The sequence below is a fragment of the Tursiops truncatus genome, chromosome 10 (genome assembly GCF_011762595.2).
Source record: "Tursiops truncatus isolate mTurTru1 chromosome 10, mTurTru1.mat.Y, whole genome shotgun sequence".
Lineage (NCBI taxonomy): Eukaryota > Metazoa > Chordata > Mammalia > Artiodactyla > Delphinidae > Tursiops > Tursiops truncatus.
In genome coordinates, this window is record NC_047043.1 from 78,482,947 (window position 1) to 78,510,071 (window position 27,125).

The window sequence follows — 27,125 nt, forward strand, 5'->3', positions numbered from 1 at the left end:
CTCTGTGAACGGTGCCTCCAGGGAACGTGCAATTCCTAACCTGTACATCCTTATTCAGAGGACTTATCCTTGAAGATCCCCTCATAAAATACAGCCTACCTAAGCTTGGGCGTAGATAGCCCTGAATGTATATATAAAAATATAATGCAATGAGTAATATATGCTATATAATATAAAATACATATGCAGTATAAAATCTTATAGTATTTATTACTTTTTCATCTTTTCCCTCTTAGGGAATATAGCAGAATTTGCATAAGTTAACACATGATTTATTTCCACTGTATCTCTACTTGCAAAGGTATGAGAAAAAAGGATGCTGCTAGCCTTCCACACAGCATCAAGTAATATTAAACTATTAAACAAATTCTCCTATTTGTCTTTACAAGCAATCAGCCATAATTATGATGGAGCAGTGTCAAGACTAAGTAATGAATGAACAAAACAGATTCTTATGGATATCATTTTGAACAAAAAGAAAGGATGCTGATTATTCTTGATTTCCTTCCACAAACACTGCCCTCCTGCCCCTTTAAGATAGCTGGGTGAAGTTAAAATACCCTTGCCAAGAAGCATGAAAAACAGACCAGGGAAAAGACCATCTCTTCCCCAAGCACCATGTGGTCAGAGTTTGAATTCTGGAGATCCTTCCAAATTCCTCCTGAGAATAGAAACCTTCTTGTAACTCTTCACAAAAGCCTCCCCCAGCCCTCCTTCCCTAAGTCCACCGAGGGAGAACATCATCTGGTCTTTACCTGTAAAGCTACTGTTCATTTCAGGAACATCATCCTCTTCCTCATTCTCCGCGTGGACTATGCCAGCATTTTGCATATCATTGTAGGACTTGGTTCGCTTTGGGGTTGACTGCTTGGAGCCAGAATGAAGGCTTTGCAAGGCATCCGTCGTGATCACTTTCCCACTGAGTGGCTGGCTAGGAGGTTTGGGTGTCCCATAATAGTTTCCTAGGTGATGGAGAGACACATTTGCATGTTTCAGAAAGAATACTTTGTTTCTCTCAAGACTGCAAATCCAAATCTCTCAGCCCATTAAAAAAAAAAATTTTTTTAAACTAGAAACCCAGAACAAACTGTATTTCATTTCTAGAATGGGTTAGAAAACATGTCAGTCCTACCCAGTTAGACATGGTGATTTCGGAAGCCAGGAGGAAAGCTGCATTGTGATGGGGCAAAGAACCTACTAGGGCTAAAAACAAAGGCGTCTGTGCTGAATGGCAGAGCTTCATCCTCATTACATTTGAATTTCAATCGGTCACCTTCTTACATATATGCACCAGCATAATGCAGAATCCAATTTAGAGAGAGTGGCACACAAAATAACAAATTCATTACTGCCGGCACCCTTACAGGCCAACAAAGTTGAGGTCACCCTCCATTAATAAGGGGACTCCTCAAGAGGGAACCAGGGCAATATTTTTTTAAAAAGGAAAGTGAACACCACGTGGCGCCTCTTTAACTGAATGGCAGGCCTGACTATCAAGGTCATGTGTGGTTGGAACAAATCCTCACCCAGTTTTAAGAGGAAACTCTTGTGTCGACAGTGGCAGCCCTCATGGGTCACTCGTTTAGTAAGTGCCCATTTTCACTTTTAGCCACTTCCCCCAGAGTTTGCCGCAGGTCTGACTGTCATGTGTGCTAAGTGACTCTGAGTGGTGCCTGTATGGGTTTTTACATTTTAATTTTTATTTTAATATGTGTATTCTTTTTTTTTTTTTTTTTTTTTTGCGGTACGCGGGCCTCTCACTGTTGTGGCCTCTCCCGTTGTGCAGCACAGGCTCCGGACGCACAAGCTCAGCGGCCATGGCTCACGGGCCCAGCCGCTCAGCGGCATGTGGGATCTTCCCAGACCGGGGCACAAACCCGTGTCCCCTGCATCGGCAGGCGGACTCTCAACCACTGCACCGCCAGGGAAGCCCTAATGTGTGTATATTTTTATGTGCAGTAGAAAAATCTAACTAGTAAGTGATGATAGTAAAATATAACATTTACTTCTAAAACTTAAGTGATAAAGCAATACTTTATAAAACTGACTTTTTTAAACTTGCAGTTAAACCTGAAGTTTCAAAAAGCAGCTATATTTAATAAGAAATTAATTGAGTAAATAATAGCAATGGTAACGATGAGTTTCCTTTCGAACACCTAAGGTAAAAATTGAGTTCTTTTAAAGAAAACCTGAAGTAAATAAACGATACTATGTTAAGATATAGACAAAATCATGAAGGTGAGTCATGAATGGCCAAAGTTTGAAAAATACAGCTTATAATCAATAATATTCAGTGACTACATGATAAAAAAAAATCAACATCAGAATGCCATTGATCCATTCACCCTCTCACATCAAAGGAGTTAGGCCAGGAAGATAGATCATATTGAGTCCTTCAAAAAATCGTAAGTAGGGGGCTTCTCTGGTGGCCCCTGAAGCAGGGGACACGGGTTCATGCCCTGATCCGGGAGGATCCTGCATGCCGCGGAGCGGCTAGCCCCGTGAGCCATGGCCGCTGAGCCTGCGCGTCCGGAACCTGTGCTCTGCAACAGGAGAGGCCACAACAGTGAGAGGTCCGCGTAACGCCAAAAAAAAAAAAAAAAAAAAAAAAAAAAATCGTAAGTAAGGACTTCCCTGGTGGTCCAGTGGTAAAGAATCCGCCTTCCAAAGCAGAGGATGTGGGTTCTATCCCTGGTCAGGGAACTAAGATCCCACATGACTCGGTGCAACTAAGCCTGCGTGCCACAACTAGAGAGAAGCCCGTGCACCACCAATGAAGAGCCCACACGCCGCAACAAAGACCCACCGCAGCCAAAAAACAAAAAAAAGCCTAAGTTACGTTTGTAATTCTATGCTTAGTAAGGTATAATTTGTAAATAATAACAAATCCTGTACACAGTTGCTTCCCAAGAATCTTACCGCATTGTCTAACCTCAGCACATAATTGTATAAAATACACATTTTATTATACAAGCACAAAAAGAAAAGGAGACAGTAATATGCTGGTCAGCATGAGACACATAGGTGATAAAGAATTTATATCCACTAAATTTATCTTTATAATTAAAATTTCTTTCTTAACACTATTTCTCTAAAATACTTTTTGAATCATCAAATTTATGAGTATATGCACCCACTTTCTTTGAGAGTGGTGTAAACAGCATGTTTCAGCAGGGGAACCCTGAAAATGCATATTAAAAAGAGCGGTAGACGACCGGGCACCATGTTTGAATTTGAAGGAAACCAAATAGAAACCTGGTAAGTGCATTGTGGTGGCTTGTATTCAATTCAATCATTACAGTTCTTTCACAGAAAGTAATATTTCAACCTCTTGAAAAAACTTCTTTCAGGTTTCCAACTTAAAGGTATAGGGATTGAACAAAACTAGCTTGAAGAAAAGGCATCCATGTGTGTTTTTAGAGACTAACAAAAGCATAGGGAAGAATGAACAAATGTATGAACCAAGACTCAACCCGCATTTCTAAAGAGGTTACAACCAAAGGATGAATCGTGCCTTTGATGAAGTTGGAACACAGCCGCAGCATTGACTGTTTTCATGAACTGAAGACTGTTAGTGAGGTTTAGGTAAGTAAAACAGCTATTTACACAGTAATCTTCACCGTGGACAAAAGATGAGACAAACCTCTAACGAATCTAATTCTAATTCCTTATGATCACTATTATACAAAAACATCATGTACATTTTTGACTTAGAGGTTAAAGTAAGACCAATGTCTGCAAATAAGAATCTTACACTGAAAGATGTGACTAGAAGATAGGATCCTTTATTCATAATTTTATAATTATAATTTTGCAATCATTATCACTCATTTTCAGCGCCATTAAGCCAAGGCAATGTTCATGAAACTACCATCATTTAAAAATCAATTAAGGGCTTCCCTGGTGGCGCAGTGGTTGAGAGTCCGCCTGCCGATGCAGGGGACACGGGTTCGTGCCCCAGTCCGGGAAGATCCCACATGCGGCTGGGCCCGTGAGCCATGGCCGCTGAGCCTGCGTGTCCGGAGCCTGTGCTCCGCGACGGGAGAGGCCACAACAGTGAGAGGCCCGCGTACCGCAAAAAAAAAAAAATTAAGTTAAAACTTAGGCATCCTCAGTTTAGGACAGAAATAAATGTTTGAAAAAGAAAAGTTCTAGTTAAATTTGACAAATATGTGTGGATTTTCCTCAGTTGTCAAGTTCAGGGTCTTTCTGAAGTTAATAAGTGGTTAGCAGATTTCTCAATGCAATTACAAACTCCTCCCAAAAACCCACTTATTCATCATTGTTTCCTCTTTCTGGAAATTAGTTTTAAGATCAATTGGAGACAGATAAAAGCACCTATGTTAATAGGTTGAACCGTACATAATTGCTGTTGTAAAAGATAAACTGTCGAGTATCAGCAATTTCACTTGGGTTAACCTAATGTATAGGCATTGGGAGCGCGGGGCACATGGCAGTGACAAAGAACTTGGAAGAGGACAGCCTGGGATTCAAATGCCAACTTCACTGCTAATTGGTTATATAACCCTGGCCAAGTCATTTAACCATTTTTTTAAAAATCTTCATCCTCTTCTGTAAAATTGGGAATTTTAAGAATACCGAGTTTCTACCTAGAGTGCCTATTATGAGAATGCAATGAGACAGTCCATTTCATACCTTTAGCACACATAAAAGGCTTCACTACAGGGAGGCTTGATAAATGCTACTTAATGTTAATAGTGTATGTTTCTAATCTTTAAAATGAGAAGTTCCTTACACCTTGTTGGAAGGATTAATGAGACAATGTGTCTGAAGTGCTTGCCACATGGTAACTGAGTACCATTCCTTTACTGATGTAAAGGAACAAGCAATGCCAATGACCAAATAACCTTGGGCAAGTTATTTACTCTCAGTCTCACTTTCTCTGTGCAATGGGAATGGTAGCATGAGCTTTAACAACATCACAGGATTATCATGAAAATCAAATGATGTAACTTTCTTTTTTTTTTTTTTTTTTTTTTTTGCGGTACACGGGCCTCCCACTGCTGTGGCCTCTCCTGTCGCAGAGCACAGGCTCCGGACACGCAGGCTCAGCGGCCATGGCTCACGGGTCCAGCCGCTCCGCGGCATGTGGGATCCTCCCGGACCGGGGCACAAACCCATGTCCCCTGCATCGGCAGGCGGACCCTCAACCACTGCACCACCAGGGAAGCCCAAATGATGTAACTTTCTTGAAGGTATCCTGTAAACTATAAGGTATTATGAGACCATGTAATTATTCAAACTTCTCCAGTATTTCTAATTTCCCATATTGCCTACAACCTTTACAGAAAAGCTTCTATCTCGTGGTTTTCTAAGGGCAGAGGGTTCAACTTTCCTTTGCAGATATTTTTTAAAAAATCATCTGAATCAGTGACCAACATTTAAAAACTGAATATTTCTGATTAAAACCTGGATATACTGGGAGGTGCTGCCTGACAAACTGTAAGGTCTGGTTCTTTGGATTTGTCTTTTATAGGCAATGTTGGTGACAAGTGTGTGACCAAATTCACCAGGAACACACTCACTGAATTAAGGATTTCTGCACAAAGGTTTTGGCTCCGACCCTTGGTCTGCCCAGCCCTTGCCAGACAAACACCTGGCCCCAATCTAGAAGAGTCCCCTAAGGCTGTTGCAATGCAAAGGTCTGGGCAGATAAAGGGGCATGCACACCGGAGGGATACAAGAAAACCTCAAAAATCCTCTACAATTCACAGACTGGTCTTGGAGTGAATTGATTTTGGGTGAATCTGGTTTTGGACCCTGCACTTCTGGCTGATGGGGTCATGCCACAATCCCACGTTGTCTTTCCATGCAACCAAGGGCAAGATGGCTCATGCACTCCCCCATCTGCCACAGTTACCACCAGCACTGCCTCTACCAGGCCTATATACTCTCTCACTCCACCTACCCGGATGCCCAGGCACTTAAATTCAAAACCCCACCCTTCTGGGAGATTCTCCACCTTTATCAATCATTTCCACTCTGGCCACCATCAGACCAAGCCTAACCATGGGAGAAACACAAACCTTACAGAGAGTATGCACAGGAGACTTCCTGTGAAGAATATATGAATCGCTTAATGGTACTAAATAAAAATCATTTGAAGAATTATAAATGAATAAAAGATTAATTTGGGTTATCACTTGGCAGTCTGCATCGTTTCTAAGAGACCTGACCATCTCACAGTCCCCATGTTAGCCGACACACATCTCCTGAGGTAGCCGGGCTCCCTCCCAAGTGACAATGTGAGAGTCCTGGCTACTATTTTCAGAACTGGTTCTACAATACAACTCAGCAGGGATGGTGGCTGGGGAGGGAGGGGAGGGCAGGGAAGACACAAGAGAAAGCCATCGCTGGCCTTAATTAACACGCACACACTTTGGTCACGAAGAAGCCAAAGAAAATATTTTCTGACACACATTTAAAAATTAATGGGGACTGCAAATCAATTTTTAGAGCTTGATAAAATATTGAAGGCGGACCGTAACCCTGAGTTTTAGGCCAGAATGAATCAAATCCATACAGCCTCTCGCTTTGTACAAATTTAGTATTCACTCATTCATTTCCTTACCGAGAACCTCTTGTTATGCCAGCCACTATGCTGGAAAGGTGAAAATGGGAGTAAAACATGATCTTCACAAATGCTCTTCACAAATGTACATTGGTTTTTTAAACTTTGTGCAAATAATAGTTACATTAAATGGAGATTCTCTTTCAGCAGGTCAAGGTGAGGTCTGAAATTTTGAATTCTGTTGAATTTATCAGACTGTTTAATGAATCAGTCTTTACGTCTAGACTGTAAGCTCCATGGAGGCAGCAGCCACATGTGTTTTGTGCACCACTGCATTCCCAAACCAAACATGGTGCCAGGCACACAGTGTCACTCAGTGATTCTTTGCAGGATGAGTAACCAAACAAGCGGAGACAGCTCACATAAATCCCAGCTGGGGATGCTCCTCAATACCTATGATGTGGAACTGGTTTTCAATCGCATGACTCACAGCAGTTTCTCTCCAGTCCATCAATTCTATCTGAATGATCTCAGATCCATATCACTTCACTTTGCCAGTTGCTTGCTCAACACATAATGGACTCCCCCATTTGACACAGTTCCAACCAGCACTGCCTCCACCCGCCCTATACACTCTCTCACTCCACCTGCCTGGACGCCCAGGCAGTTAAATTCAAAACCCCACCCTTCAGGGAAACTCTCCACCTTAACAATCATTTCCACTCTGGTCACCATCAGACCAAGCCTAGCCATGGGAGAAACACAAAGCTTACAGAGAGTATGCACAGGAGACTCCCTGCATCATTTCTAAGAGACACGAACCTGACCATCCCATAGTCCCCATGTTAGCCAACACACACTTCCTGAGGTGGCCGGGCTCCCACCACTTTCTTTTTACTCTTCCTTTTCCGACCCGCTCCACCCTACAAACCTATGACGTGCATGCACAGAAGGACAGTAAGCCCATGTCCTATAATTAGAGGTTTGTTCTTGCCAGTGCCATTTACCTTTGAATTTAAGACCAAAAAAGGGCAAAATAAGTTAATAGCTTTGTCAACCTAAGGTAAAGGACCTCTCTCTTTCCAGCCTCAGTTCTCATGGTATAAAGACTAGTATCCACCTAACAGAGACAGATGTCAACAGACCATGTGTATAAAGCACTCAGCATTATGCTGGCACAATAGTAGCATGTAATAAACCCCAGCATCTCAAACTGCGCCTGATGCTGTGAGCAGATAACAGCTCTCCTATGTAAAAGATGGCATTGCCATCAAAGTATGTATTTAAAGAACAACATTAGGGCTTGCATGGTGGTGCAGTGTTAAGAATCCGCCTGCCAATGCAGGCGACACGGGTTTGAGCCCTGGTCCGGGAAGATCCCACATGCTGCGGAGCAGCCAAGCCTGTGCGCACAACTACTGAGCCTGCACTCTAGAGCCCGTGAACCACAACTGCTGAGCCCACACGCCGCAACTACTGAAGCCCACGTGCCTAGAGCCCGTGCTCCGCAACAAGAGAAGCCACTGCAATGAGAAGCCCGCGTACCGCAACGAAGAGCAGCCCCCACTTGCCGCAACTAGAGAAGGCCTGTGTGCAGCAACAAAAAGCCAACTCAGCCATAAATAAATAAATAAATAAATTTATAAAGAACAACATTAACAAAAAGTTACCTTTATGGTGCACCTACCAGGTCACTTCCCACACATTCACTAATTCTAATCTTTAACAATCCTACAGAAAAAAAAAACATCCATCAATATTCCCATTTTCAGATGAAGAAACAGATTCACACAATGCATAAGTGATGACTGGCATTTAAACATGGATCTGTCCTGATCATCTATGCTCTCGACTCCAGGAATTGCTGGGGATCTCTGAGCAGAAAATTAAGTGAAACTTTCCTGGCCTCTGCCTCCTCGTCTTCACAGGCAGAGGAACGGACAATTGTCGCACAGATTTTCTTTGGTTCTTTCGTTACCAACAGAGAACACTGCATGCTGGAGTTTGCCAACAGAGCTTATCCCAACAGACGGCTGCTGAGGCCTGCCAAAGAACAGGACTCCAGATGGTCTCGTCTTCCTCAATGACAAACAAGAACTCTCTTCACCCCTGCTTTATCTCCGTGTCCCCTCAAAGTAGACCCTTGGCAGCTGCATTTTTGTAGACCTTCTAGGAAGCAGAACAGTACCATTATTGAAGGCTGACACCCCCCCTTTGTAATTAACATGCAGAGATATGCAACCCATAACTCCAATTGGAAATGTCACACTGGCACCGCACTTCCATGCTGAGGGGCAATCTTTGCAGGGCTCAAAGGGTATAATCAGCCTCTTCTACCCAGAGGCATTTGTAAAACAGGCATGTTTGGAACCACCCCACTGAATAGTTCATCCCTTGTAAACTCTCTCCCGGAGGAGCCCCAAGGGCCGGCTGAGGCAGCAACCTGTCTTACTGAGCACAAATGTAGATAGGGAAAAAAAAAAAGAAAGCAAGGCAAAAAGGAGATGGTGCCGCTGATTTATTTCAAGAGTCTTACCAAATACGTTAGCTCACTGTCACAATTAGGAAGTTGGGCCAAGGAGGAAAGACACATTTAGTCTTGTCTTCTTTGCCTTGCCTTGATGTTGATTCCATCCAGCGACAGAATGAGAAGTTGGTTCAAATTGCAGAGCCAAGACCAATTATGAGCTCCACTCACAACTTTTATACCTTGTGAGGGGCAATAGTTAGGTTCCTTACACAGTGAGGAAGGGCCTCTACTCTGTTGGAGGGTACACGTCATATACCAGGCATTGTAGCTGATGGGGGTGGAAAATTTCATCATGGAGCCCCTGATCCCACTCCCCCCACCACACACACCAGATCTGGCCTTTTCCAGCGCTTCTTATCTCAGCAAATGGTTCCAGCAGCTACCCAGTTTTCTAAGACAGAAACTAGGAGTCATCCTAGGAAGAATATCATCACCTGAATCTTCTACTTCCTTCTTATGATAACCAATCCCCAAGTCCACGTAAACATCTCATACTGTTGATAAAACAATGTGTAACTCCTCTAAAAATTACAGTATTTTCTAAGATACTTATACTAATAAAAGAGCATACCCCCCCACACACACACAATCACACATATATCTCAAGATTCAGTCAACTTATCACCACCACTACCAACATAGGCTAAAGCTAACTCCATGTGGGGCTGCCAGATAAAATGCAAAACTGGTATTCTGTATTTTTATTTGCTAAATCTAGCAACCTAACTCCAGCTCAACCACCAGAGCTCATCTCAATACTATAATCCTTCTCCATGGGAAGCATTTCCTAACCCCAAAGACATCAAATCTCCCCATCATATGGTCTCCTTTAAATATCCTGATACCTGTAACATACATACAAATGTATATTTATTTCTGAGATTGTTTGAATAATGTGTCTCATGAACTAGACTGTAAGACCCATAAGGGCAATGCTGATGTCTGGTTTTGCTCAGCATTTTATCTTTAATGAATAAATGAATGAATGTACAAACTAGTAAGAGACTCTATGAGAAAAGGATCCACTTCCAGGCAGCAGACTCAGGAAAGACTGGCATCCCAGTCCTGCCTAGGACATGACCTGAGTGAGGGGCATTTGGCCGGGTTTTGTCCCCAATTCTCCTTGGTGTCTTAGACCAGCGGTCCCCAACCTTTTGGCAGCAGGGACAGGTTTCGTGGAAGATAATTTTTTCACGGATGGGGGTGGGAGGAATGGCTCATGCAGTAGTGCGCGCGATGGGGAGCGGCAGATGAAGCTTTACTTGCTCATCCACCACTCACCTCCTGCTGTGCAGCTCGGTTCCTAACAGGCCGCGGAACCATACCGGTCAGCAGCCAGGGGGTTGGGGACCCCGTCTTAGACCATTCTCTCTCTGGATCTCAGTTCTGTCTTCTGAAGAGATGAGCTCTACTGCCTTTCCAGCTTTAAAATTTTACAATCCGGCAATTCTAAACCCCAAACACATAGTGGACCTGAAAGAATATTTGGAAGGTTATCAGACCTTGAGGTTTTATTGGTTGACTCTACTTGTCTGCCCTATCATATGTCACGGAATGTACATAAAGAAGATCACCTCTCCTCTGCAGTAATATCCTCTTTGGCAGGATTCAAAATTACACTTTCCTAAAGGAGCTTAACTCTTAAAAGATGTGCTTAGCTCTCTGAAGTCAGGTGAGTGAGAAGGGAAGGATCTTCTTGAGTAGGTCCTCACCCGTCCTTGCAGGAGCTTTCGTTCTTCAATATATGCAAATCAATCAATGTGATACACCATATTAACAAATTGAAGGATAAAAATCATATGATCATCTAAACTGATGCAGGAAAAGCTTTCGACAAAATTCAACACCCATTTATGATAAAAACTCTTCAGAAAGTGGACAGAGGGGAACTTACCTCAACATCATAAAGGCCATATTATTATTACAAACCCACAGCCAACATCATTCTCAATGGTGAAAAACTAAAGGATTTCTACTAAGATCAGGAACAAGACAAGACTGGCCACTCTCACCGCTATTATTCAACATAGTTTTGGAAGTTTTAGCCACAGCAATCAGAGAAGAAAAAGAAATAAAAGGAATCCAAACCAGAAGAGAAGAAGTAAAGCTGTCACTGTTTGCAGATGACATGATACTATACATAAGGAATCCTAAAGATGCTACCAGAAAACTACTAGAGCTAATCAATGACTTTGGTAAAGTAGCAGGATACAAAATTAATGCACAGAAATCTCTTGCATTCCTATACACTAATGATGAAAAATATGAAAGAGAAATTAAGGAAACACTCCCATTTACCATTGCAACAAAAAGAATAAAATACCCAGGAATAAACCTACCTAAGGAGACAAAAGTTTCCTGTATGCAGAAAACTATAAGATACTGATGAAAGAAATTGAAGATGATACAAACAGATGGAGAGGTATACCATGTTCTTGGATTGGAAGAATCAACATTGTGAAAATGACTATACTACTCAAAGCAATCTACAGATTCAATGTAATCCTTATCAAACTACCAATGGCATTTTTCACAGAACTAGAACAAAAAATTTTACAATTTGTATGGAAACACAAAAGACCCCAAATAGCCAAAGCAATCTTGAGAAAGAAAAACGGAGCTGGAGGAATCAGGCTCCCTGACTTCGGACTATACTACAAAGCTACAGTAATCAAGAAAGTACGGTACTGGCACAAAAACAGAAATATAGATCAATGAAACAGGATAAAAGCCCAGAGATAAACCCACACACATATGGTCACCTTATCTTCGATAAAGGAAGCAAGAATATAAAATGGAGAAAAGACAGCCTCTTCAGTAAGTGGTGCTGGGAAAACTAGACAGCTACATATAAAGGAAAGAAATTAGAACACTTCCTAACACCATACACAAAAATAAACTCAAAATGGATTAAAGACCTAAATGTAAGGCCAGACACTATAAAACTCTTAGAGGAAAACATAGGCAGAACACTCTATGACATAAATCACAGTAAGATCTTTTTTGACCCAACTCCTAGAGAAATGGAAATAAAAACAAAAATAAACAAATGGGACCTAATGAAACTTAAAAGCTTTTGCATAGCACAGGAAACCATAAACAAGACAAAAAGACAGCCCTCAGAATGGGAGAAAATATTTGCAAACAAAGCAACTGACAGAGAATTAATCTCCAAAATATATAAGCAGCTCATGCAGCTCAATACCAAAAAAACAAACAACCCAATCCAAAAGTGGGCAGAAGACCTAAACAGACATTTCTCCAAAGAAGATATACAGATTGCCAACAAACACATGAAAGGATGCTCAACGTCACTAATCATTAGAGAAATGCAAATCAAAACTAAAATGAGGTATCACCTCACACCGGTCAGAATGGCCATCATCAAAAAAATCTACAAACAGGGCTTCCCTGGTGGCACAGTGGTTGAGAGTCTGCCTGCTGATGCAGGGGATGCGGGTTCGTGCCCCGGTCTGGGAAGATCCCACATGCCGCGGAGCGGCTGGGCCCGTGGGCCATGGCCACTGAGCCTGCACGTCTGGAGCCTGTGCTCCGCAGCAGGAGAGGCCACAGCAGTGAGAGGCCCGTGTACAGCAAACAAACAAACAAACAAAAAATCTACAAACAATAAATGCTGGGGAGAGTGTGGAGAAAAGGGAACCCTCTTGCACTGTTGGTGGGAATGTAAATTGATAAAGCCACTATGGAGAACAGTATGGAGGTTCCTTGAAAAACTAAAAATAGAACTACAATATGACACAGCAATCCCACTACTGGGCATATACCCATAATTCAAAAAGAGTCATGGCCCACAATGTTCATGGCAGCACTATTTACAATGGGCAGGACATGGAAGCAACCTACGTGTCCATCGACAGATGAATGGATAAAGAAGATGTGGCACATATATACAATGAAATATTACTCAGCATAAAAAGAAATGAAATTGAGTTATTTGTAGTGAGGTGGATGGACCTAGAGACTGTCATACAGAGTGAAGTAAGTCAGAAAGAGAAAAACAAATACCGTATGCTAACACATATATGGAATCTAAAAAAAAAAAAAAAGTTTCTGAAGAACCTAGGGGCAGGACAGGAATAAAGACGCAGACGCAGAGAATGTACTTGAGGACACGGGGAGGGGGAAGGGTAAGCTGGGACGAAGTGAGAGAGTGGCATGGACATATATACACTACCAAATATAAAACAGATAGATAGTGGGAAGCAGCCTCATCACACAGGGAGATCAGCTCAGTGCTTTGTGACCACCTAGAGGGGTGGGATAGGGAGGGTGGGAGGGAGACGCAAGAGGGAGGGGATATGGGGATATATGTATACGTAGAGTTGATTCACTTTGTTATACAGCAGCAACCAGCACAACAAGGTAAAGCAATTATAGTCCAATAAAGATGTTTAAAAAAAAAAAAAAAAACTGTCCTGGAAAATATGGCAGCCATCAGACACACAAGACTATTTAAGGCTAAATTCGTTTACACTATTAAACTTAAAATCCAGTTTCTCAGTCACAAAAATCACATGTGGCCAGTGGCTGCCATGCCGGACAGCTCAGAATACGGAACATTTCCATTACTGAAGAAAGTCCTACTGGATGGCATTGGTTCTACAGAAATCGAGAAATGGTTCCCTGCTCGTCCATCTCCAGGACCGATGTTCGGACCTTCTCTTGGTTCACTGCATTTGCTCTCTCTGAATTCAGGCTTTGTGACTGGTGCTGAAACACTGAACTCATGAGATCCTCTGACGAGCTTCAGGTCAAAGGCCACCTCCTCCAGGGGACCGACTCTGATGCGAGATTCGATGTAGCACCCTTGCTAGATGCTTCTGGGGCACCCTTGTAGTTTCCTTCTCAGAACATTCATCACATCTCTTGAAATTGTTTAAATTTAATTTGTCTCCCAAGACTGAGGGTCTATAGAGACCCTAGAGCCACATAAGCCTGGGTTTGATTCCCAGCTCTGTCTCGGGCTCACTCCATGAACTAAGCAAAGACAACAGGCATTTCTGGGCCTCATACTCTTCTTTTGTAAAATGGGGATAAACTGTACGCAGTTCATAGGATTACTGGGTAATTAAGTGAGTTGGTACACATAATGTGCTTTGAAAAGCACCCAGCACATAGTGTACACTGGACAAACATTGGCAGAAGTAAATAACTATAGAGCATAAGCACCTTCAAAGGCAGAGCTGCTTTGGTCCTCTGCCCTAGACATCACACCCTGTGCCTGGGGACAATGTTGAAACGAACTGTGTGGGCACAGAAGGGCTGCCTTTAAAACTGCACTGTCAGGAACTTGCTCTATAGATCTACTCAAAACAGTATAGTGAGATATTTGTACAGGGATGTTCATGTCAGCACTGTGTACAAAACACCAAAAAAAGTAGGGAGAGGGGCATCCAAATGCCCATCTGCAGGGGACTAGTTAAATAAACTACATATATTCATACAATGGGATATGCTGCAGCATTTATAAAGAATGAGGTGGAACTGTGTACTTAACACACCTCCAAATGTGTTAAGTACAATGGACAAGAATGCAGTGAAATAAACAAGTATACATGTTTATGCCGTATATTGTCTAAGTTTTCTGAATCTCTGCACTAGACCCTCTAACAGCGGTTTCCTATGAGGAGGAGGAGAATCAATTTAGACTTAAATATACTTAAGTTCTTTACTCTAGAAAGAATTCCATCATGTACATTCATGACTTTTCCTGAAAACTGTTTAAAAGTCTTGCTGTGAAGAGTGATTTGTGTTGTGGTCTCTTCCTCTTTGGAACCAGGACAGGCCAAGAAGAAAAAAAATGTCAGCAGGGGAAACAGACAGTGAGGACCTGGGAAGTAAATAAAGATATTTTACTGGTAAATCCACTGGTTTACTGACTAGGAGAAGGGGGAGGGAATCCATCCACCAGGGTGGCAATTTCAGACCGGTCATGTGTGTAAATATAAGAGCTAACACGCTGATGGAGGGCTTACATGTGTCAGATGCTGTTCTCAGCCCTTTCCAATTATTGTCTCATTTAATCCTACCTAGGAGAAAGCACTATTATTATCCTCATTTTACCGAAGGGAAAATGAAGACATGGAGCATTAAGCAACTGGCTGGAGGGCACACAGCTCAACAACAGAGGGGCTGACACTCAAACTCAGGCAGGGCCACAGCCCAGCCTGCATGCTTGTTACTGTCCAATAGACAGAGCCGCCATCGAGGGGCTAGTCCAGGGGGAGCAAAGACAGAGAAGATCTATCCTGCCCTATTCTTGTGACAGCATCCAGCATTACATAAAAATTCCATTTTGCTTTCAACTTATGAGAGTCAACACAATATATTTCAGTTGCTTCCAAAAAATTAGGAGCTGTCTCATATGACAGGGAAATCATACAGCTAAAAGGTCAAAAGGCTGAAGAACACAGTCAAATGGCTGAAAAATGGAGTGGATTCATATGTGGCAAAAGAGAATTTCAACTCCAAAATAATTGAGCGACATTCACAGAAAGACAGTTTTGTGGAAGGATGATTAGACATTTTCTGAAAACCTTTTTCCTGTTGCTACCCACCAGGAAGTTGGGTGAAAGTACTAATGAGCTATTTTTACAACTCTTTAGTTACATCCAGGATCTTCTGAGGTTTTCAAGAAAGTGCATGGGATCTGAAAGTCCAACCACTGTGTTTGTTTCCTGGCAGCTGCATAACCTTGAGAAAGTTCCTAAATGCTACCTGGCCTCAGCATCCCCATCTAAAAAGTCAGGGATAATAGCTACCTCCGTCAAAGTGATCAAATTAATGGGAAAACAAAGTGACTCCACCTATGTATCACTTGTAACATAACCACCTCAATAAAATGAGTTGATTTTCTTTTTTGTCCCAGACAAGCTGTTGTCTAACCACATACTTTTTTCTCTTTCAACCCAATACTCTTGGGCTTTTCACAACCACTCCCATGCTTAACCTCTCCAAAAAGGCAAACGGATGTTTTTCATATTAGGGGCACAAGCTCCCCTGATGGGCATAATAACTGATTTCAGACAGGACAATTCACTTCCTTAAACCAAAGAGGATCCACACTTGCTCTATTCTTAGCCACTTGAATTTTTAACTGGATTCACATTTACAAAACAACACACTGAAGAAGCTCTTGGTACATCCACTCAGGCCCCCATCCCTTCCTTCCCCTCACTCCTAGACCCTAACAAATCATTCTTGCCTCGGGCATTCTCAGATGCCCTCCCAGCCCACCAACCACCAGTCACATCCCAACACTTCAAGGAAACTACAACAATTGATAATCAGCAATACTCAAAGCAAATCTTCCTGAATTCACAATATAGGAATTTGATTAATACCTAACCAATGTTAACTGTATATTCACAATTTGAAAATAAACAGTAGGTACAAAGATAACTCTCTTCCCTGCACCCCTGCAAAAAATATCAAACCAGAATCAGCATCCCTAAGATTTATGATCATTACTTAACTATTAGCCACTGCCCGGAACAGGGGCGATTATCATATCAAAGTTATAATACCCCTAATAAAGCAATAGCCTATTTCGTATTCATCCTTTGTTTTTAAGTCTCATCATGAAAATGCCACTGGGATCGTCCAGTAAGTCCAAACTTTGAGTTTAGAAAAAGTACACGATATAATAACTTGACCTACTTATTATTAATAGTATCATAGTATGCTCTTCTGTCTCAAATAATAACACTCAACAGAGCAATCAAGCTATAATATTGTTTTCAGAAAATATAAGTTTAATTTCCCCTCTACATTTGGCTTTGAGCTTGCAATCTGATTTGTAGGATTTCATCCCACAGATTTATTTTCACCTGTGTGAAATGATTTATATCCATGTTATCCAACACAGTTGTATTCTGAAATATTAAAAATGTTTATCCAAAGGGACCACGTTAAATAAATTATGGTCCATCTATTTGAAGAGATTACACAGCCACTTAAAAAAGAAAACAAGAAGTGCTCTATTACTGAACTGCGAAGACCTGTAAGACATACTGTTATATAAAAGAGCAAAGTGCCAAACAGCATGTAGTGTATACTACCTTCTGTATAAAACAGGGAAGAAATGGGAACACATATGAAACACGTATGAGTATGTGTACACTCGCACAGGTCAGCATGTAGTGTATACTACCTTCTGTATAAAACAGGGAAGAAATGAAAACATACATATGAAACACATATGAGTATGTGTACACTCACACATGTGTTTACATTAAACAGTTTCAGAAGGGAAATCAGAAACGAGTAACAGCGGTTGTAATATCTGGGGAAAGGAGAAATGGAAATGAGGCAGGTGGAAGACAGATCTAGGAAAGAGCTTACTTATCGAATACTTCTGAAATATTCTGCTTTATGAACCATGTAAATGTATCATCTACTCAAAAACTACATTAAATAGCAATTGGTGGTAAAAAATGACATTCCAGTCCCTTGAGATTAAGGCAGCACTACCAATAAGGTCATATTTTATGACTGACTATGATTCTTCTTCCTCTTCTTTCTTATACCATACATGCCCATATTAAACACACACACACACACATGCACACACATGTTTACATCAATAAATTATGGGCTCCCCTGGTGGCGCAGTGGTTGAGAGTCCGCCTGCCGATGCAGGGGACATGGGTTCGTGCCCCTGTCCGGGAGGATCCCACATGCTGTGGAGCGGCTGGGCCCATGAGCCATGGCCGCTGGGCCTGTGCGTCCGGAGCCTGTGCTCCGCGGCGGGAGGGGCCGCAGTGGTGGGAGGCCCGCGTACCGCAAAAACATAAATAAATAAATAAATAAAATAAAATCAATAAATTAAAGGAGAAAACTCGTCAAGTGAAAAAAAAAACAAAACCAAATTATTTTTATGGTGCTCCTCAAAGCCTTACTCCATATTCCATATATTTTATTATTATTACTCCCCTTAAGGTGAACTGCAGCCTCCTACAGATGTTCAGACTTCACTAGTCCACAGAATCTTTGCCTGGATGGCCCTGGATCCTCTGGAGGACCCAGCAGAGAGGTATCCTCACCGCTGCCATACAGATCAGCTCACCTTCATAGGTGCCGACTTCTAGAAGAGTCCCGCTCTGCTCGAGGTCCAAGAACTCCTTCACAGTCAGAAAGTTATAGTCCACGCCAGGCACCTCTCCTTCTCTGGGAGACCGGGTTGTGCCTGCAGCAGACAAGACAAAGGCACGAGAAATCATCAGTCCACTGAAACAGGAAGCACCCCATCCAGGTGTAATTAAAATAACCTGTTCAGTAAGCTGGAGTACCTAAACTGACAGACCCGCCTACTGAGACAGGGACCTGGCAAAGACAACTTCTTTCTAGCAGAAAAGTATCCTCACTTCCATCCTCTGACGCCTGGGCCCCTCAAATGCAAGAAAGAGAAAACCAAGCACAGCTAGGCAACCCAGGGAGATTTTTATCACTTGAAACATGCACTGAATGAAAAGGGTGAACTGGATTTTATACAGATGACATTCACAATCAGCAGCTTTTAGGGATCCAGTAAGTTCTAAAAAAGATATCCACCTTGGGCTTCCCTGGTGGCGCAGTGGTTGAGAATCTGCCTGCTAACGCAGGGCACGCAGGTTCGAGCCCTGGTCTGGGAAGATCCCATGTGCCGCGGAGCAACTGGGCCCATGAGCCACAACTACTGAGCCTGCGCGTCTGGAGCCTGTGCTCCGCAACAACAGAGGCCGCGATAGTGAGAGGCCCACGCGCCGCGATGAAGAGTGGTCCCCGCTTGCCACAACTAGAGAAAGCCCTCGCACAGAAATGAAGACCCAACACAACCAAAATAAGTAAGTAAATTAATAAATTCCTGCCCCCAACATCTTAAAAAAAAAAGATTAGCACGTTTAAAAAAACAAAAAGATATCCACCTTAAGCTCAGAGCCTAAGGGGTTTATATTTTTATCATAGGCCTCAAAATTCTTGTGTTCCTCAACACATCTGGCAACTTCCAATGTAATAAGCCCTTTGAAGAAAATGACACCCACTGCATAAACACATCACTAGAAAAATTCAATTGCCCAAGATCTGTGGCTGGATACCTCCCAGGGATTAAAATGTTGCTGCTCTCCATGTAATTAATATGTTTGGCAAAAAGAGGCCACCCATAACTTCTGATGGGAGAAAAAGGACACTGCATTTGCTAGAAAATTCCCCCCCCCCCCGAATTAATCTCGTCATTCTCTCAAAGACTAATAAATATAATGATTCTTCTTATGAAATAACACAGAGCCTCTAGAATATTTAAGTCACCCAGCTCAGGTGCTGGGCGGGACACCTATCAACTTAGCCCAACCTCACCCCAAAGTGTGGAAGGAATATGGTTTACACACAAAACAAAGAAAGAAAATAAACCAAGAAGCAATTACATAGTGTATACTAGGAACCTGTGTTCAACGTTAGGACAGACCAAAAAACAGCAAAACTCATGATTTCTGCTCCTACATTCAAGTTAGGGGATATGACCAACATGGGTTCATTTTGCAAGGCACCATTACCTATGGCGCTTTCAGGTCAATGTTTTTTTAATATAATAAGCAGGGATTTTTCCCTAGTCCTAATTCTCCCTAAAATAATGAAACAAGCAACTGTATGTTAGCTCCAGTGCTCATGGCAGAGCACAGTCTCTGATCATGTGAATTTCCATGCACTTACAGTGGATACCCAGAATTCTCCCAAATCAAAAAACTCAACAGTTGTTGCATATTTCATTCAGGCTAAACGCATTTTTAAACAAGCCCTGTTTTTCTATTATCTGAAATTTGAGTGTTATAAACAGCTGCAAACTGTCCATAGAACAATTATATTACAAACGTTAGCTTATGCCCAGCATGCTGGGACTTTCTGGTAAAGAAGCCTGCTTGTATAGTGTCCAGCAGTCTACTCTTGTAGTGTATCCTAATTTGTTCCCATTTCTGGCTCCCCTGACAGATGATGACAAGGCCATTGAAGTGCTTCACAATATTTATATCTATGGTATCAAGCACACGGTGGGTATTCCAGAAGCATAAACAGTACCATATACTGTTGTAGAGCAGGTATATAGAATGGGAATGATGAACTCATAGTCTGTCTGGCTCACCAGGTTGTGGTCTTGGGCATGTTCCTGAGCTTCTTCTATTTCTCAATTTCCTCACCTGTGAAATAAGGGTAATAATACTACCTACACTATAGGTCTGTTGTGTGTATTGAGTGGGATAAGACTTTTAGAAGGCTAAGCTCAATAATTGCTACCAGATATATACTTTATGTTACTATTAGAATGAAATGAGTTGGTAGATTATTAGAGTTCAAATTTTATATATACGTATAATTATATATATTAATACATTACATATATGATTACATGTTGCATTTTTTCAAGAATTATTCACTAAGGCCCCAATACCTGCTGGGCAGCAGTTCAGGCACTGGAGAAGAAGCCAAAGCCCCTACCCTAACGGAATTTACATTTTATTATGAAAGACAGATGATAAGTATGTATATGGATAAACCATATAATTTCAAGTATCTGAAAATCTCTTAGAGGGAGGAAGCAAGGTGAGGAGTAGGAAAGCTACTTTAGACAGGTAATCAGGAAAAGCCTGGCTAAGGAGGTGCCATGGAAACCGAGAGCAACACAGAGGTGATGGGAAAAGCGGCCCAGCCTGGGCAAAGGCCAAAGGCTCAGAAGTAGGAATAGATTTAGCATGCTGGGGGAAGGGCAAAAAGTCCAGAGTTAACTGTAGCAGAGCAATGGAAAAGAGGTTAGAAATGAAAGCAAGTGGCCAGATGAGGCAGGCCACAGCAAACATTTCATATTTTATTCTAAGGATGATGGGAAGCCACTAGAGGGTTTTGAGCAGGATAGTACCATGATTTATTTTTAAAAGATCACTGAGCTAAGGGCAGGAAACAGGCAGAGTAGGAGGGTGAGGTGGGCAAAAATAGGAGCAAGAAGACAAGTTAGTTGGTTACTACAGTGTCCAGGTGAGAAAAAAAATCAGGTCACAGACAAGAACAGTAGACAAAGGTGACAAGAAGCAGTGAGATTTCTATTATGAATTGTAAACATTTTAAACAGCTATAAGACATAGCCCGCAGGACAGATGTATTAAAAGTACATCAACTGATCAGGCCATGCTAGGTCTGTATTTTAAAGACAGAACTTGCTGATGGAGTAGATGGAGTGTACAAGAAAAACAAAAGAATAAGGACTGCCGTCTTATTCTCTGACCTGGGCAAATGGGTTCTGCCATTTACAGAGATCAAGAAGATGGGGGAAATGGTTTTTAGGGGAAAAAATTTAAGAGTTCACTTCTGAACACGTAAAAAGTATGAAATGCCTATCGGACACCTGGATGTAGAGAGCCGTGAACAGGTGACTATGTAAGTCTGAAGATCAGAGTGGTGGTTGGGCCCTGAACTTGGGAGTCATCAGTAAACCACTGGCATTTGAAGGCAAGAGACAGAAAGAGATAATCGAGGGGGAGAGAGAGTATAGAAAAAGCAGCCAAGAAGTTTGACTTAAACACAAAAACCTTATAGTTTTCAGAAACTGAGAAGAAGAGGAAGATCCTCAGAGGAGACTAAGACAATAGTCAGCAAGGCGGGAGCAGAGGAGGAGGGTGTGATGTCTCAGAGCCAAGTGCAATAGCTGTTCAGCCGGCTCCTCGGAAAACACAGTCTACATCATATTGGGAAATTCCAGCGCAGGGCAAGAACAGAATCTCTTTGAAACTTGCTGTGAAAGAATCTGTCCTAAATATGTTTTATATGGCAACTCTCATATTTGGCCTCCATACCAAAATTCTATTAACTTAATCCACCCCCCCCAAAATGAGGATAAATAAGACCAAACAAAAGATTTGTTGGGTTTTTAAAGTCTTCTACACCACACAGTATTGGGTTTTTTTTTCCTCCTATAACCATCTTTAATCTTTGTCATTTCTTCCCACGTTTTCTGAACCAATTTCTCAGTGTAACTGTAAAGACAACAATAACCTCTGGGTCTTAATTTCCTGAAAGGATTGAAAACAATCAAGAACTTGAAAAGTGGAACATTTTAAAGCAAAACTGAAAACGAGCAGACATCATTTTCCCCTGGAAATAAATATGCTTAGAAGGACCTTTGAGCAGCAGGGGAAGGGAGTGGGGGCAGGTACATCTCCACCCACAAAACCTTCAGGGTTTATTACCCAGATAAAACCTTTCCACTCTGCAGGCCATGAGGAGGTTTACACCCAGTTATCCTCTGAACAACCTGCCCTGGGTCTGGGCCCACATGACCAGGATCCATTCAGTGACGCTAGGGAGAAAGGGCCTGGGAGGGGACCCCGCCCCCTCTTTTCTTCCAGCAGAATGACAAGCTGCCTGCTGGACACACGCCTGGCAGATGGCATTTCAAAGGTTTTTCAGGAGCCATCTGGGGTGGGTACAATGATTACAAACCACGCTTCTAACAAAGCCAGAAGGGTTACTTCCTGGCAGAAGAGAAGTAAAACAAATTCTATCATGTTTTTCGGGGACAGCATATTAAAAAAAAAAAAAAAATCACCAGGCCGACAAACAGAGGCTGCTATAGCCTACCAACACTGCTTTTTGCCGGTCTAGCTAGAAATCAGGCCAACAATATCTTGCACTTTTTATGTTTGAACAAACACAGTGCCCAGTTCCTCGCCTTCCAAAAGGGGGGAAAAAAGAAAGAAAGAAAGAAAAAGAGAGAGAGAGAGAGAGAAATTATCAAACACCAGGAAAAAAATAATCGCCTCCATTTACTGGATGCTTATGTCTTAGGCAAGGTGTGAAGCGCTTAATCAACACTGCTGTATCCAATCTTCCTAGGAAACACAGAAGCATTGTTATTATACTCATTTTTTGATGAGGAAACTGATACCCAGAGAAGTAAAGTAACTTTCCCAAGGTCACATAACAAGTGAGCTGGGCAGTATGATTTGAAAGTAGGCAATGTGACTTTACTATCCCTCACTGGAAACCACTGTTGGCCAACAGAACTTGCTGCCATAATGGAAATGATCCACAGATGTCAGTCTAACATGGGAGCCACTAGCCACATCTGGTTATTATTATTTTGATTATATACATTTCAGGTGTACAACGTTATAGTTCAACATCTGTACACATGTGGTTATTGATACGTGGCTAACATGACAGAGGAAATGAACTGAAATTTTATCTAATTTTAATTACTTTAGATTTAAATAGCCACATGTGGCTAGTGGCAACTGGACTGGCCAGTGCAATTCTAAACTAGGAGGGCATTTCCAGTACAATGTTCACTAGCATGCCCCCAAAGCACTTCCAGCTCTCAAAATAAAAACAAGAAACCTATCAAACTGCAGAATCTTGTACTCATACAGGAAACCCATCCTTTTAAAAACTCTTATATGCTTTGAAAAATGATCTACTCAAACTGTATGTTTTGTACTAAAAATTCCGTTTGGTTCCTGTTGGCTATGGTCTCTTAGAAAAAAAAAATTCTCCTTAGATGAATTGTGGCATCATCGTTTATAGCCAAAACAAAAACCAAAAACCAGACCAAAACCAATACAGTCCCCCAAAATAAAAAAACAAATAAAACTGAGTGCCTATGAATATGGGAATGACTGAATGAAATATGGTAGAGTCATCCTTAGGAAATATATATACATATATATTTTTGCTATATAAAGAATACTTGTTAGATGTACATGCAGTTACCAGAAAGAATATCTACAATGTACAGTGGAGTGATATAAAGTGCAAAAAAAAACCCCCCCAAAACACTGCATTTTACTGAAAAAGAGGAAAGAAAACCCTATGGGTGTTGCATGTTTTATGAGTTAAAAAATAGTTAAACGGAGGGAACAAACGCTTAACAGTGGCAACCTCAGGAGGGTGGGCTCAGAAATGGGAAGAGAAAAAAGGACTGTTTCTTTAAATCTCTCTGAATTGTACCACTGCTCACGTAGTTGTTTTGGCACTTTATAAATCAAATAAAATAATTATTTAAGCAATCTTTACCTGATCCTTGGGCTTCCTACTCAAACAACTTCAATATTAGCTTAGTCCTTGCAAAAACGCGCCAAAGAATAGAGCCTCCAAGTGAATCAAACACACAATATTTCCCAAGGTTTCCCACCTCATAGAAAGCCAGCATCAATGTCCCCAACACTTGCCTTTAGCTATGAATAGGAATACAGGACAAATAAAGTTGAGAAGGTGGCACTATTTTTCTGCCTGATTTTGGTTTTTAAACCTCAAACTGTTCATCACTTAAACAGAGTCCTTTTGAAGTGTTAAAATTTAACAAGATTTGCACCAGAGCAGTGAATACTATCAGGCTTTTCTGCCACCAGACCACAACTTAACAAGCTAATTTGAGCTATTCCCTGCTGACTGTCTCAGTATGAGTTAGCAATGCCCCCAAACATCTGCCCCGAAAGCTTGAGTGGCTGCTTGCTTCTTGGGCACATTCTATGGTTCATAAACTTTCAGTGTACCTGGCATGAGTGACCCTTGCTGAGGAAATCAGAAAACGACCTTCCTTGTCACCAAACTCCACAAACTATGGCTACAGAAATGAAACCAGATTCGGAGCTCATTTGCTCTCTCTTCTTATTCTAGAAATTCTCTTGAAATATCCAGTTAAGGCAGCAAATAAATCCTAGAAATGAGACACTAACGTGCTATTTCCTACTGTTATGTGTGCCCAATACCATCAGGTTTCTAGGCAAGGCATCACTCAGCACCTATCCAACTTGCTTCAAGGCCAGGTTGCTAATACAGTGATTCTTACTCTACTAAGATTAAACTGTTAATACTCAAGGATATCACCTGATGTTAAATTCATCTGGGTCTTGCTTATCCAAATCTAACAATAAGACTTCCAAAAATTATAGTCATCCCAACCGCTTCCATGTTAAAGAAAGTGCATGATTTTCTATAATAAAACAAGTATTTACATTGCTTGAAACTGGTTAAATATCCAGGATAGCCTCATACTATTCATTCTTTAGTTGATGGAGATGAAGCAGAGAAGAACATGTTGTTTCCCCAAATTCACTCAGTTACCTACCACTCACACAATTTTTGCCCTATCTCAGTACCAGCAGTACTACTGACTCAGTATTTTCACTTCAAGTCAAAGCTGTTTAAAAAACTTAAATATATTCATGTAAAAAGGAAATGCTTAACTGCTACATACCTATTACAATGGATTAAAAAAAAAATCTTACGATACCAGATGCTGGCAAAAACATGGAGCAACTGGAATTCTCAAACATTGTTGCCAAGGATGCAAAATGGTACAGCTACTGGGAAAAGACTTTGGCAGTTTGCTAAAAAGTTAAACATAAATCTACCATATGACCCCAAAATCACACTTCTAAATATTTATCCTAGAGAAATGAAAACCTACATTCACATGAAAACCTATATACAAATGTTTATAGCAGCTCTATGCATAATCAACCCAAAAGAGAAAAACAACCTGAACGTCCTTCAACTGGTGAATGGATACACTGTGGTAAATCCCTACAATGAACTTGGCTAAAGTACAGATGTACACAACAACACGGATTAATCTCAAATAGACTGCGTAAGTCTAAGAAAAGCCAGACTCACAAGGCAACGTTCTGTATAATTCCATTTCAGTGATATTCTATAAAAGGCAGTACTACAATAGGGATGGAGAATAAACCAGTTGTTGCCAGGTGTGTGGTTAGGGCTGACTACAAAGGGGGCAGTAGAAGGGAATGGGGGGAGGGGGGAGGAGTTGAGGAGGCCGAACTCTTCTGTATCCTGATTGTGTTGGAGGGTGAAGGACGATGCATTTCTCAAAACCTACAGAAGTGTACGCCACGAAGAGTGAATTTTACTGCTTATAAAACTTTAGAAAAGGAAACATTTAACATTACCTCCAGTGAACAATCAGTTTCAGCCTGCCATAAACAATAACTGAAAATAAACACAACCAAAGTAAAATCATTTCATCTTACCTAGAGCCTGAGGCTCTGAGCCTAAGGCCCGCATTCTCTTATTACAAAGGGAGATTAACGAACATTAGAAAGTTGTTAGAGACCTATTAGCACCAAATTGAGACTTTCTCCTTAACACAATTACAAGGATTTTTTTAAAATTACAAAGAAGAGCATCTGCTTAGTATTGGATTAGATCTTCCTGAATAAAAAGCACTTGCTTTTACTGAAGGCTTTGTATCACCTGCTGATCCCACCAGTGAACACGAGGTATGCCCAGAGAACAGAGGACAAAAGACCAACTGACCTCTTCTAAGAGAAAGTGTTTACGTTTAAAACAAGGCCACATGCAGATGAATGGATAAAGAAGATGTGGTACATATACACACGAAATACTACTCAGCCATAAAAAAGAATGAAATAATGCCATTTGCGGCAACATGGATAGACCTACAGATTATATTAAGTGAAGTAAGTCAGACAGAGAAAGACAAATATCATATTATATCTCTTATATGTGGAATCTAAAAAAATTATACAAATGAACTTACTTCAAAACAGAAATAGAGTCACAGACATAGAAACTTATGGTTACCAATGCGGATGGTGGGGAGTCGGACGGGGGCGGGGATAAATTAGGAGTTTGGGATTAATATATACACACTACTGTATATAAAACAGATAAACAAGGACCTACTGTATAGCACAGGGAACTATATTCAGTATTCTGTAATAACCTATAATGAAAAAGAATATGAAAAAGAATATATATACAATACTGAATCACTTTGCTGTACACCTGAAACTAACACAACATTGTAAGTCAACTACACTGTACCTCAATTTTTAAAAATGGTTATTAGAAAAAGAAAACAAGTCCCCCACTTGTGTCCTTTCAAATCCACCAAACAGACAAAAACAACCCTATAGTTATTATTATTATCCCTACTTCACAGATGAGAAAAAGTGCACAGAGAGATTAGGTGACTTGCCAAAAATTACACAGCTAGTAAATGGCAGAGCCAGGATTTGAACCCAAGATTCTACTGCC

General features: G+C 41.3%; 1 protein-coding gene across 19 annotated transcripts in view; it reads right to left on the minus strand.

The window, feature by feature from the left end:
• MAGI1 (membrane associated guanylate kinase, WW and PDZ domain containing 1) overlaps positions 1-27,125 on the minus strand; it is a 615,965-nt gene that overhangs the window by 120,325 nt on the left and 468,515 nt on the right. For 17 of the 19 annotated variants that reach the window (XM_073811339.1, XM_073787519.1, XM_073811336.1 and 14 more), the window contains exons 3-4: positions 18,151-18,270; positions 756-962 (exon numbers count right to left, since the gene is read on the minus strand). In XM_073811339.1, the coding sequence (XP_073667440.1) occupies positions 756-962; positions 18,151-18,270 (327 nt within the window). The remainder of the gene's footprint in view (positions 1-755; positions 963-18,150; positions 18,271-27,125) is intronic. The other 2 variants (XM_073787522.1, XM_073787523.1) reach the window with 2 other exon arrangements.